A 12,411-nucleotide genomic window follows, 5' to 3' on the forward strand; every position below is an offset into this window, starting at 1 on the left:
CCTTGCGTCTCCTCCGTCCACGTGTGCAACCACAAGATAACGGGGTTATTCTTGGCCTGGGCCCTGCTGCCTCGAGGGCCCTGCTGGGCAGCTGACCGCACCCGTTGACGTTCTCCAAACGGGGGCGTTTGCGTTGGCCCTGGACCCAGTGGGCATTTGGCCTGCAGCCCACCAGGAAAGGTCTCCCTCCTCGTTCTGAGGTTGGGTGGAGGGTGCAACCAAGGTGAGCGGCTTGGCTGAAAGGCAAAGCTAACAAGCTTGTGGCCAGCCAGGTGTGCGAATGGAAGACAGAAGACGGAGTCAGGAGACCAAGGTCTGCTCGCGTGCTCAGGGGCAATGTGGCACTGCACAAAGCAGCACTTGTGGGGAAACAGGTGTGTGAGGAACAGGGACGAGCCCCTTCCCCTGCATTGCTCTGGCCCAAGAGCCAGCCCACCTTGGAATGAAGGTTCCCCAGAGAGGCTTGTGGGAACAGCCCAGTGTTGCCTTGGAGGCCTTGGTGCAACCCCCATGAGTGAACAAGCTCCCCAGTGCCCCCCCACTTTGCCCCTCTGCAGCTGGCAGGTGGCACAATGAAGGTGGCCAAATCCTCTCTGGAAGGATGCTGTGGACCCTTTTGCCTGAAAGCAACTAGATGTTGCAAGCCAAGCCAAGTGCCGATCCCTTCTTGGAAGGGGACCCTGAAGAGGAGGGAGCAGAGCAGTCGCCCCTGGACTTGGCAGCAGGTGGCCTCCCCTGCGTTGGCGAGGGGGCCTTGATTCTCCTTAAGTCAGGGGACCCCTTTCAGCAGGTGCCCAAGCGTGTGCCAATTCTGTGACTTTGGTGCCCTCTCTCTCTGACAAAGACTCATGATGCGGCTGCTGTGAAACGATCTCTAGGTAATCCGGTGCTCAGAAAGCACTGGAACTGACCCCAGGGTCGTGGCTGGGATCGCCACTTTTTCAAGGCTGGCCAGCCAAGGCCTCCCAAGTCCTCTTGACCGGGGACTCTGGAGCAGTGCCTGGGGTGGGTGACGGAATGCTGGGACCCTCCGCCCAGCCTGTCCGCAGGGCTGTGCAATGCTTCGCTTGCCAAGGACCCACTCCTTACCATCTTTGAGAGCGGGGATGGGGGGCAGAGCAGGCAGGGGGAGGAGGAAAAGCAGATGGGGAGTTTCCAAATTTTGTGTCTTTTGACTTTCTTAAACTTAGCTTCAGGGCTTTGCGGATCTATGAGTTGCGTGACTTTAAATGGGCACATTTCTGACAAGCGTGGTCAGAAGGCAGCAAAAAGGGCTTGGGGTCTGCCTTGGCCCTCCGCTTTCTTTGCTCTGTTTTCAAGGTTTAGTTCTGCCAAACCAGAACAACCAGACCTGTGTTCCTCTGCTCCCTACATTCACCTATTATCTTTATAATAAGCTTATTTATTTATTTGGTTGGTTGGTTAAAGCTTGGTTGAGGAGAGAGCGTACGGATTTCATCCATAGCATTGCAGCAAAATGCCCAGGGTAGGTGCAACACCTTTGTGAGATGGGCACCTGAATGGCACAATAGTGTTAAAGGTGTCTCCTGGAGAGAAAGGCCGCTTGTGTAACTACAGGGACCCTATTTTCTTGGAAAAAATAAAGGAGAACTCCTGAAAAGGGGGCAAATCTGAAAGAGGTTCATAAGGATAAAAACATCCAATTGTTTGTGTTAATAACTTTGCTTTAATTCAAGAGCAAAACCAGAAAAGAAATAACTAAATAAATCTAAAGGTCTGCCTTCTGAAATGAAAGGCTGTCCTTGATCATAATGGACGGGCAGTCACTGCAGGCCTAACCCACCTTTTATATCATGTCGCTGGCTTGCTGTTTTACCTGAGACTGGCTTTTCCTTCCCTCTTTTTACAGGGATGTATTTTTATTGATCTCAGAATTGATCGTGGAACTGCCACGCAGTAATGCAGAACCGACTCCTCCTGGGCCACTGGTTGCGACGAAACTGCTGCGTCTTCTTTCACGTGACGGGTCGTGGCCTTGTCCGCCCCTCCCCCTCTCTCTTCCCACCCACCCCTCCTTCTCTGCACAGGTTGCTGCGACCCCCCCTCCCCCGATGCACCCCAAGGAGCATCTTCCTTTTTTTTTCCTGGGGTTTTAGCCAGCAGCTGCACCATCCCTTTTGCCATCATCTCTGCAGTTCCAGGCCTCTCTGGTCGGAGGAGTGCTCCCTGTTGCCAAGGCAATGAGAGATGAAAGGATGAACTGAAGACTGTAGGACAACCTGGCATTTGGATTTCCCCAGAAGGCACCGCAGCAAAGGGGGCACGTTGCACATTCCAGCCTCACAACCAAAACGCCCCTTGCAGAATACGTTTCTTCTCCAACTCGCGGTCCCTGAGTATCCCGCGTGTGTCAGAACAGCCCTTCTTTCTTAGTGCTGGCAAATATCCTGCTCATCTAAAACAATTATCATCTTCTGACTGTTCCTGGTTAGTATCTTTGCCACTCCGGAGGTCATCACACTGTGATCTGACACCCTAATGTTGGTGCAGCGGAGCAGATACACAATTTTCATTATTCTTGACAGCCAGCGAAGCCGGCCTCGTGATCTGGAACGTTGACAGTTTGCCCTCCCTCCCTCCCTCATGCTGGGCCTTGGCAACAATGCAACCAGAGGTGGAAAATCCCCCTAACCCCAGTTTTAATTGCAGCTCTGCTCCACTGATGGAGGGAAGAAAGACAGGAATTAGCTGTGCTGCGTGGGAGATGTCACCTGACCATCCACTTGCCCCATTTTAACCAACTGGTTTTTAGCTGAGGCTGAACCGTCCTCAAAGGAAAAAGTGAGGGTTCCCACTGAGAAAAGCTACACAAACAGCACACGGACAAACATGCAAGAAAAGAGGTGCATTTTCCGAATCTATTTATTAAGAGCACATCAAGGTGGTTTATGTCCCAGAGTTTTTGTGAAGACAAAATTGCACATAGCAGCTGTTGTCCCTGGAGTTTCAGGCTTCCGTGGGAGCAGAATTGGGTCCCCCTCTTTTGGACTTCCCGTGGAGGCTCAGCTGGGCTCCCTGCCTGTCCTCACCATGCGCTGCCAAAGGGATTAAATCTGGAGCGATGGCATCTGTCACGAGGCAGGCGTGCTCACCCTGGAAACAGTCCCTCTGGCACTGATGTCGTCACAGAGGAACTTGCCTAGTCGTTTCTGGTATGCAGAGACAAAGTCAGGATAGCTTAGTTGTTGCCTACATCAAACTTCCAGCATCTGGATCGCAGGATGCAAAGAGGGGCGGTGGGAGAAACACAGAAGTGACCAAACATGGAATGGTTTTGCTCGTAACTTAGAGCTGCACTTCACGTGCGCTGGCTGGTCTTGAAAACACCCCTCCTTTGGACATGGCTACACCCAGCATTAGTGATGTGTGTGGATGCAGCTGGCCCGGCTGCATCCGGATCCAATCAAGAACAAAAGAGGGGCTTTCCCACTTGGGAGCTGCATGGACGTCACCAGGGCCCCGCTGAGCAGCTCCTGCAGAGTGTTTGTGAGTGCGCCCAGCGGCCATGCAAAAGAGGGCTCTTGCCGCCATCTTGCATCCCGCTCGCCCTGCCTGGCATTGCCGCCGATCCTCATACGAAATGCTGCTCCCCCAAATGGCCCCATCCTTCCCCTTCATCCGGAGAACCTCCATTTCCAAGACAGCAGGGGCCCTTTAGGTATAATCCCACATGGTATCGGACTGTACGCGTAGAAGCGTGTTGTATTGTTGCCTTATTTATTTATTTATATTTCAAATTTCTGTCACCGCCCATCTCCCCCAGAGGGGGACCCTGGGCAGTTTACAACACAGTAAAGAAATTAAAACCATAAAACATAGATTGCAATACAAAATATTATAAATAGATAAATATACGATAATAAATATATTATTAATAAATAATAAATAACTACATAATAAATATATTAATAAATAATATAAAATCTATATTTATAATAGATATATGAATTTATATTTATTATAAATTATAAATATGCTAATTCCATCCGGGGGGGCGTGCCCTATCTCTATTTTCTTTTTTTGCCGGCTTACTGCTGAACTTCAAAAGTTTTAGGGGGCGGCGGGTGTGCGCAGATGCACACCTTTTTGGGTGTGGAACACAAAATGACCTGTAACAGGAGCAAATTAGTTCAACAAATACCTGAGCAAGGAAATACATAAACGACCCTTGCTCTTTGTGCAAAAAACATGCCAGCCTCCCTTTCCCTGTTGGGTTTTTTTGTAAATTATCTTGACAAGCTCAGCAGAATGAATGCGTCTCCAGGCTTCTTTCATGTTTTTGTCTCCCTCTCAATCCCTGCCCTTGACTGACAACCCTCTTGGGAGCTTACGTTTCTTGGGCAAGAAGAAGATGTGGTCCCTCTTCACCTGCATCTGCACAGCCTCGTTTTCAAATACCTGCTTAACGGGCTGGGACACGGACATAGTCCTGGCTGCAGGAAGGAAGAACAGACAGGCCTGAGGTGAACGGGCTTCTCCGGTCTCCCCTACAGACTTCTGTGGGGAGAAAATGCTTCAAATATGGAGGTCACCAATGGGCATCAAAATCTGGGGCCAACTTTTCCATCAAGGGAATACCCTGAAAGGTGGAATTCATGCTGATCTTAGCAGCACCAAAGCAACATTTGATCAGCTCGGGTCCGACTATGGCCCGGGTGGTTTCCTGGGAGCAGCTGGATCTGTGTCGAGCTGAAGAGAGAAGCACAGAGTCACTGCTCAGGCTGCGTGTTAATTTCCTGCAGGAAGTGGACAACACAAAACCAGAAGCCATGGCACTCTTGTGGCACTCCTGGGAATACTGCTGATGTGGCTGACCTCATGGTCACCTGTGGCCCCCCACCAGAGGGGAGAATGGGAGGGTGGCATCTGCCTGGAAGGATCGGCCCCTCCCCAAAGGATCACAAAGGGACACGTTGGTTTCCTTGATCTCATTCATTTGGAAATGACTTTGAATGCCCAGCGCGAGTGCCCTGCTGCATCTGGAGGAAGAAGTCATGGAGATGGTCCACCTGGCTACCAAAAAAGGAGAGGTGAGGGAGGATCATGCCAAGAACCCTTCCCAGGTGCAACTTGGCATCTTTCCCTCTTCTCTCCTGTCCTTTTCCTTTCACGCAGGGTGCCTCGGAGGGTGACGGTCATCACTTGCAGTCCAAAATCGCCCTTTGGCAGAAAAGGGGTGCGCAAGGGAACAAATAAATCATGGGCTGGCCTGGCTTTCCCCTTGATCAAAATGAAGGCAGGAAGTGCTCTCGATACCTACCGTAGAGTGCCACAATCTTGTCATTGATGAAGGGATTCAGGTCTCTGGTACCCATCGTGATATAGTTCTTGCAATCTGTCTTCATCCTCTCTACAATTTTGTCCCCCACATCTGGTGGAAAAGGCAGGAGGCCATCCAGAGTTAATGGTGGGGGCTGGCCATTGCAGAAAGCCTAAATCAAATTCAGCACGTCCTGAAAGCCTCTCCTCCTAACTACATTTTTAAAAACCATATCAATATTTTATTCTATTATCAACCTACCATTTAACCCAGGAGCTGCAAATGCAAACTGTGAGTCAACATGAAATCAATTAAGTACTGTTCAAAAAAGTTAGTTTATTACGAACAAACATTGGCTAATGAAATCATAAAGACACTGATGGCTTGAAAATAATTCCGTCTCACTGTGTAGAGGTCACTCAGATGTCAAGACACTTCCAGTAGAAGGGAATTCTACAGTTTCAGCTTCTTATTTTTTTAAAGAATTGGAAGAGGGTCCTTACATCGCCTCCTGTGTCAGAAGGTGGAAGAGTATGTTTGTATCTCTGCTTTGGCCAGCCTGCTGCTTTTCAGGTGTTTGGGGCAAAGAAAATGCCCCACATTCCAACCCAGGACGGCCTAGACCTCTCTTCCAGCTCCAACTCCCCCCACATCTGCTGACTGATTGATTGATTGATTGATTGATGATAGACAGACAGATGTAGAAGCAGAAGAAAAAGTGCTGTTTTGGAGGCAGGCAGCTGCTGAAGAGGGAAGGGAGCTGGGGTGGGAGGCATGGCCCCTGCTGAGCAGAACCCATGTTGGAAGAGCACCATGAGTCTCCAGAGACCTCCTCCCCCAGAGAAACTGACCCAGCTGAGATGCCCTCTACTCTGCCAGGCTGCCTGGAGTGGAGGCAGCTAGAAAGGAGCGATTCCTGCTCATACAAACCACTTTTACAGATGTACATCCCATTCTCCTGTTTTGTATATGTCATCTCTATGTCCAGGCATACGTCTTCCCTGCAAAATTAAATGACAGGAAAAGTCATTAGGCAGCAGCTGAATCAGCTTCAAGTCACTGCCTGGGTCTTGGCCAGAAAAAGCTCCACGGAAGGAAGATGCCGAGGAACACGCTTGCATCGCGCAGCAGCGACCAGCCAGAGGGACTCTCACTCAGCCCCTCCCTCCCTGGGCTACCAGGGCACCTCTGGTCCTAAAGAGCCAAGGGCTTCTCTGCTTCTGGGGGAGAGTTCTGTCCTCCTGCTCATTCACACGGATCACGAACATTCCTGTTTCTTGTCCCCACTGCGATCTCCTGCTGACTCTGCAGACATTCCGGAACAAACTGGCAAGGCTCAGTCCCTCTCAGAGTTACTGGGATTATCCCCCCGTCCCTGAAATCCTGAATTTCCACCACTCTCCAGGACACAAGAGTGTGTGCCCACCCAGCCAGGCTGCAGAGGACAGGAGCAGCAGAAGCAGCAGGCACAGGCTTGGCACAGCACAGCAGGCACTTACATACAGAAGTTGGTAGTGACGTTGAAGCTTCCATCCTCCAGTTTGGTTATGTTGACCTTCATGATCGCCGTAATGAACTGTTCTGCTATCCACTCACAATTTGTTGCAATAGCAAGAATATTCCATTCTCCTAGAATCTGAGGGCAAAGGTTAGCTAGCAAACCAGGATTCCCAAGCTGATGGGTGAGAGAAGTTGGACTTCTGAAGTGCAGCCCAGCCGGACAACAAGCTTCCTGTCCAGCTTATTTGGGGGTCGTTTGGTTCTGCCATCCAGCCCCCGTGTGGGAGTTTGACTGGAGTTCAAGTGCCCATGGTGGGGCCACCTCACACCCCACTTTCAAAATCAGGGGAGGGTGGGCTTTAGATAGAGGCTTGCAATGGGACTGGACTGTGCAGCAAACCTCGGGGGGGGGGGGAGCAGAGGAGCAGGGATGCTCAGTGGGCAGAGAGGGAGGGATGCTTCTGCTGGCCTCAGGACTGCAAAAAGCTGGGCCAGGCAAGAGCTGGCCCTCCCAAAGGGGAGTCAGGAGGCCCAGCAGGGACCGCTTGGAAAACTTTACACTTTGGAAAGAAGTTTTCTTGGAGAGAACCCTGGGGTTATGCTGTAACTTGGTGGTGGTGGTGGTGGTGGAGAGAGCTTAGATTCATGTTGAATAGCATCCCCGTCACCAGGAGTTGAGCCCAGAGTAGAACCCAGAGAGGTGGTTCGCTGGCAGGGAAATGTGTGAGTTGCCACCTGCAACACTCCGCTGTGTGCCCTCCTTAATCTCCTCCCTTCTCCATAGATACTGACTAGTGTTCTCACTGGCAATGGAAATTAAGCACTTTAACGACACACACCCTACACACAAAAAATAAGGGATCTGGACCAGAGGACCCCCCAAGGAGATGCAGCCTGACTTGGTTACCTGCTCAAAACTGCAGTGGTCAAGCCCATCAAAGGTGGCACAGGGAATGCAGAGGAGGGCGATCCCCAAGCCCAAGAGCCAAAGCGGCTTCATCCTGCCCACTTCCTTTCTCCCTGCTCAGCCAAAGAGTATTTGGAGATGCTTGGAGAAGCTGGTTCCATAAGGTTCCTGGCTTTTATAGCACCCTGGAAGGCATGGCTGCAGGGCACAAAGAGGGATTGTCTCGCCCAGCACAAAGGGCCTTTGCTCTGCCTTGGCAGAGGACCCAGCAGGCATTTGGAGGGCCTCCAGCCAGCAACGGCCTCCCCCCCCACCCCCACCCCCCCAGGTCAGGAGAAGGAGTGAGGCCACAGGGTGAAGGCTGGCAGCAAACACCAAGCCTGGCACCTGCTTTCCTTCCACTTTCTTGCAGCCTGACAAAGGTGCACAAGGCAAGGGAAGCCTTATGAATGCCCTCCAGATGGGGCACAACTGAAGTCATCGTCCCAGGAACAGGCACCAAAGTTGGGAGAGGCACAGAGCCTCCAGCACCTGACGCAGGGGGCATTTAGATGAGGAACATCTCCAATTAGGGAGCATCTTAAGGGGTGGACCTGGTTCTAAGTCAGAAATTCCTGCTGGGAAGATCCCATTGACCCCATTATTTAAAGGACATGCTGTGATGTGCGTTGTAAAAACCAAGGCTTATATATGCAAAGAGACTTCTGTAATTTATAGGGCAACTGTGTGCTGGATCACAGGAAGAAGACAACATCCAGGAAGTTTATCCTTTTTAGTGTCTTACTGGTTTAAATAACTTTGCAAGGTAAATTTAGTTAACTCAGCAGATCAAAGATACAGAATTGTCATTTATGTTGTGAGGGCTTGGAGATCAATTTAATTCAAACTTGCTCTTTAATTTTTTTAATGTTCAGCTCTCCCGAGTCTCAGCCAGTTGGAGGGACCCATGGGAGCATTTTCTTTGCCACTGTTGTCATCAGCATCTTCCCCAGGAGTCCCACAAAAAACATTGCTAAAAAAGGGATTTTGTAAGCTATTTATTCCACAGAAAGAGATGGAACACGGGCAAGGCAAATGGCAAAGAGGAGGAGGGAGCGTAAGAGACCGGCAATCATGGTTTCCAGGCTTGAGCGTCAGGAACGAAAGGGATCTTTGGCTGAAGAGGGAGGCGGGGTCCTCTTCAGCGGCTGCAAAATAAAACAGCAGAGATGGGTGTGGGTAACCCCTGAAATGGGGAATGAGGTCAGTACCCCAAGTCCCTCTTCTTCCACCAGCGTTCTCTGCAGTCATCCACGCAACCTTTACCAAACTAGACTCTGTCTGTCTAGAAACAGGTTACCAGAAGGGTTTGACCATGAATTTAACTCCTGAGACATCTCGCTGCAGCTGGAAATTTTAAGACAGGCTACAGCCACACACACACACTTTCCCTCGCCCATGGCAGCTAAGAGCTGCCTCTTCTCTTGCACACAGCTTAAACAGCTGGAGGAGGGGCCCCAGGGTCCCACCACAATGAAGGTCATTCCCTACCCCGCCACACCCCACTTCGACCCCTTGCGAGGTGCCCAACTTACCTGAGTTCCTTGAAGCATTTCTCTGCAATGCAAAGGAAGAGATCGTCAGTCTCAAAGGCTGGGGAGGGTTTAGGGAGTGCTGGAAGGGGCCCTGGGCCGGAGGGTGGCAGTGCCCACTCAGCCAGGGGGGATATCCTTTGGGGTCTGGGGGTTCCTGGAAGATGGTCTGATGCAGCCGCTTCCCTGCAACCGTCTGGGGTTCACGATTCCCTTAGCTGCAACTTCCTGCTGGTGTTCCCAAGCTGGCACCTTCCGTCTGGTCTGGGACTCCCAGGTGTCCTATGCCAGAGTGGCCTCTGCAGCCCACCCCCATCTGGAAAGGGAGCCCAGATGGACAGAAGGAGCCGCAGCGGGCAGCACTCCCATGAGCCAGGGCCAGAGCCAAAGCAGGCCACCGGATGGCGTGCGGCTCCCGTCACTCTTCCTCTGCCCGCAAAAGGCCCCATTTCAATGTGGGCCACGTTCTGGGTCCCCTGCTTGGAGCCAGTTCTGACTGGCCAGGGGCGATGCCCAAGGCTGGTCTCAGGTACAGACCGCAGGACTGGGCCAGGGTAAACACAGCCACCTCCAGCTGCAGATGAGGCTGGAGAGCAGCCCCCACCGCTGCCCCCGGCAGCATGAGAAACAGGAAGCAGACTCAGAACCCCAAGAGAGGGGTCTGCAAAGCAAAGGCCGGGAGGAGGGGCCCTCCACTCACCGGACAAGGGCGGAACCACCAGCTGGTCCAGGAGCCCCATCTTTGCGCAATATTTCTTGAATAAGCCCAAGTTCTCCCCTGGGTTGGGATCTCTGGCTGCGTGGGAAGAGGGGAGACGAGGATTAGAGCCTCTTCCCCCTTGCCCTGAGCTTGGGAGGCTCTGAGGAGCAATTTGCAAATGCCCTGCTGGAGGAGGAACCGCTGGCAAGAGCCACCCCGCCCCACCCCCCTGATTTCGGGACAGGAATCCGAGTTCGAGGCTCGCATGATGCCCCTGCAAAGGGGCGCGAGGCAGTTGGCTGATGTCAGTTGGAGCAGGGAAACAAGCCAAGGTTGCGACGGGCAGCCTCGCTCACCGGCTCAAGCCGAGGGTGCAGGGAACAGCTATCCCCACACCCATCATCCACAGCCCCCTTCGTTGGGCAGGGTGAGGCTGCTTTGGCTATGGCCTGCCTCCTCCATCCCGCACTGGTCTGGCTCATCCCTCGGCTTCTTCTAACCAGGGCCTCTGAGGAGTGCCAGCAGCCGCATGGCCCCTGGTTCAAGCAGCAGGAGGGCAGTCTGCCAGCACCTCGCCTTGCGCAGCCAAGCCAGGCTGCCAGATCACCTACTGTAGAGCTGGAGACTCCTGCTGGGCGGCATGTCTTTCCCTTTCCTCTGGACGTAGAGGATGGCGAAGTTGGTGTTGTCGGTGGCCAGCACCCACAGGTCCTTCTCCATGTTCTCTGCAGACGAGGAAGCCGACAGACACCCCTCAGTCAGCGGCCCGGCCGTCCCTTCTCCCCAGCCCCACCATACACATGGAGAATCAAGTGGGACACTCTGCACATGCTCAGAATCATGCTTGCCTTAGGACTTCTTAAATGTTTCTTTCGGGGGAAGAAAGCCCGGGTTCACAGTCAGGCACCCAGCTCCCCATGAGGGGTCTCCCTCCATACCGTCAGATGCTGTGAAGTGCCCAGGTTGCTCCGTCTTTGTGAAGGTACTCTTCATTTCTTCGCAGTTCTCCCCCCTTTAAAGCAAGAAAGACAAGCCAAGTGGGGAGAGCGTTCCGGATCACCAGAGAGAGGCCCGGCCGGGAACTGCTTTGGGAATGCCATCGCCCTTGGCAGCGGGGCTGGGGGGCAGCTCCCAGTTGTTCTTATGAGCTTTAGCCCTGTGTCACCGTCACGACACCACAGGCGAGCAGGGGGCGTTTCCTGCCGTTGCCCTGATCAGTACTGGGGAACCGTGTGTGGCCCCCAGCCCGCCGAGACTGCCTGGGCAAGATGGCAGGTTTCAGCGGCACCGTTGGGGGGGCAGGATCAAGGAGGGCCCACCCAGCCACAAGAGGTAGTTACAGAAGGTAGTAAGACTCTAATTCCAAGTTGCCGTTCGGTAAGAGAACAATCCGTGCCGCCGGCGTCGTCATAATGTCCTTCAGGCTCTGGAGCATCTCCTCGGTGGACGCAAGGGCCGGGATGTGCCACTTCCCTGCAAACTGGAGAAGCCCCTGCAGTGAGACCAGCATGGCAACCCAGCCCTCACCCCGTGCCCTCATGACGCGGTCGTGCCCCCTGCATTTTGCCCCTTGAACGGTGCCATTCTTGCCCTCCTGAAGGCTTGGACTGGGGGCTTAACATCCCAGGAGAAAACCCCCAGGAAGGCAGAGAGGGCAGAAGATGGCCACACACCCACGAAACTGTAAACCCTCAGGCAGCACTGACCCCTATTGTGCTGAGGTAGACTGCACTTGAATATGGAGGGATAGTCTAGCTGATGCGCCCAGAGTGTTTATGGAGATCAACAGGCAGATGTCTGCACAAGGGCTGCAGGCTAGGAGATGGGGTTGCCCCTCGAGTGGCACGGACATCCCCAAGCCCCTGTCCCCCCGCAACCAGTACCATTGCAGCACTGAAATTTGGATCCACTTCCACGTCGGCCTGGACACCAAACACGCACAGCACGGCGAGGCTGAGCAGGGAGGCCCTCATGCTGGTAGGTCTGCCTCGGTGCTCTCGTGTACCAGTGGAGAGGCAGAAGGGGTGATGGCCCTCTGTAGCGCCCAAATTTATACCCCTCCCTCGGGCGCTTGACAGGAAGCACAGCTTATGCAACATTTTGGGCAACTGTGGGTGCCGGTGTCGGGTAACATGGCATTAAGGGATAAAAGACCGCTGCAGTGGACCCACCCAAGTGGGGCGGAAGGACCACCCCCCGCTCCATTCCAAAGCCTCCCCAGGCTGCAACAGAGACTCTGCAACCCAATCTCCCTTTTACCTAAATCCTCCCTAAATCCCTAGGAGCGGAGGGGGGCTTCTCTCACTGCCAGACCTGGCATCGAGAAAGAGCAGTGATGCAACAATTTCACCTTCTCCCCCCCCCACCATGAAAAAAGCTACTCTGGCTGCTTTAGTCCCCAAAGGTCCCCAAATCCAGAGCTCCCCACGGGTGAGGGGCAGATCAGGCCCAA

General features: G+C 53.1%; 2 protein-coding genes across 2 annotated transcripts; both read right to left on the reverse strand.

Annotated features, from left to right (window-relative positions):
* Positions 1 to 4,325: 4,325 nt before the first annotated feature.
* LOC134506125 (lipocalin-like) lies at positions 4,326 to 7,861 on the reverse strand. The gene is made up of 4 exons (XM_063316164.1): positions 7,689 to 7,861; positions 6,781 to 6,917; positions 6,212 to 6,282; positions 4,326 to 5,392 (listed from the first exon to the last, which is right to left on the reverse strand). Exons 1-4 carry the CDS (start codon positions 7,779 to 7,781, stop codon positions 5,247 to 5,249), a joined length of 447 nt encoding a protein of 148 aa, XP_063172234.1. The 5' UTR covers positions 7,782 to 7,861; the 3' UTR covers positions 4,326 to 5,246.
* A 1,601-nt stretch (positions 7,862 to 9,462) lies between these two features.
* Positions 9,463 to 11,580, reverse strand: LCN1 (lipocalin 1). Its single transcript, XM_063316478.1, has 4 exons — positions 11,300 to 11,580; positions 10,898 to 10,971; positions 10,571 to 10,684; positions 9,463 to 10,055 (listed from the first exon to the last, which is right to left on the reverse strand). The coding sequence occupies exons 1-4, from the start codon at positions 11,497 to 11,499 to the stop codon at positions 9,463 to 9,465; spliced, it is 981 nt and encodes a 326-aa protein (XP_063172548.1). The 5' UTR covers positions 11,500 to 11,580.
* Between the last annotated feature and the right edge of the window lie 831 nt (positions 11,581 to 12,411).

Source organism: Candoia aspera, chromosome 16, assembly GCF_035149785.1.
Source record: "Candoia aspera isolate rCanAsp1 chromosome 16, rCanAsp1.hap2, whole genome shotgun sequence".
Lineage (NCBI taxonomy): Eukaryota > Metazoa > Chordata > Lepidosauria > Squamata > Boidae > Candoia > Candoia aspera.

Bases quoted from the DNA above. Each gene is read 5' to 3' on its own strand.
- LOC134506125 (XM_063316164.1), bottom strand. From the start codon at position 7,781: ATGAAGCCGCTTTGGCTCTTGGGCTTGGGGATCGCCCTCCTCTGCATT. The intron at 6,283-6,780 runs GTAAGTGCCTGC...TTAATTTTGCAG, and splicing joins GTCACTACCAACTTCTGTAT to GGAAGACGTATGCCTGGACA. The intron at 5,393-6,211 runs GTTTGTATGAGC...CTTTTCCACCAG, and splicing joins GATGTACATCTGTAAAAGTG to ATGTGGGGGACAAAATTGTA.
- LCN1 (XM_063316478.1), bottom strand. From the start codon at position 11,499: ATGAGGGCACGGGGTGAGGGCTGGGTTGCCATGCTGGTCTCACTGCAG. The intron at 10,972-11,299 runs GTAACTACCTCT...CTTGCTTTAAAG, and splicing joins TTAGAGTCTTACTACCTTCT to GGGGGAGAACTGCGAAGAAA. The intron at 10,685-10,897 runs GTATGGAGGGAG...CCTCGTCTGCAG, and splicing joins GCACTTCACAGCATCTGACG to AGAACATGGAGAAGGACCTG.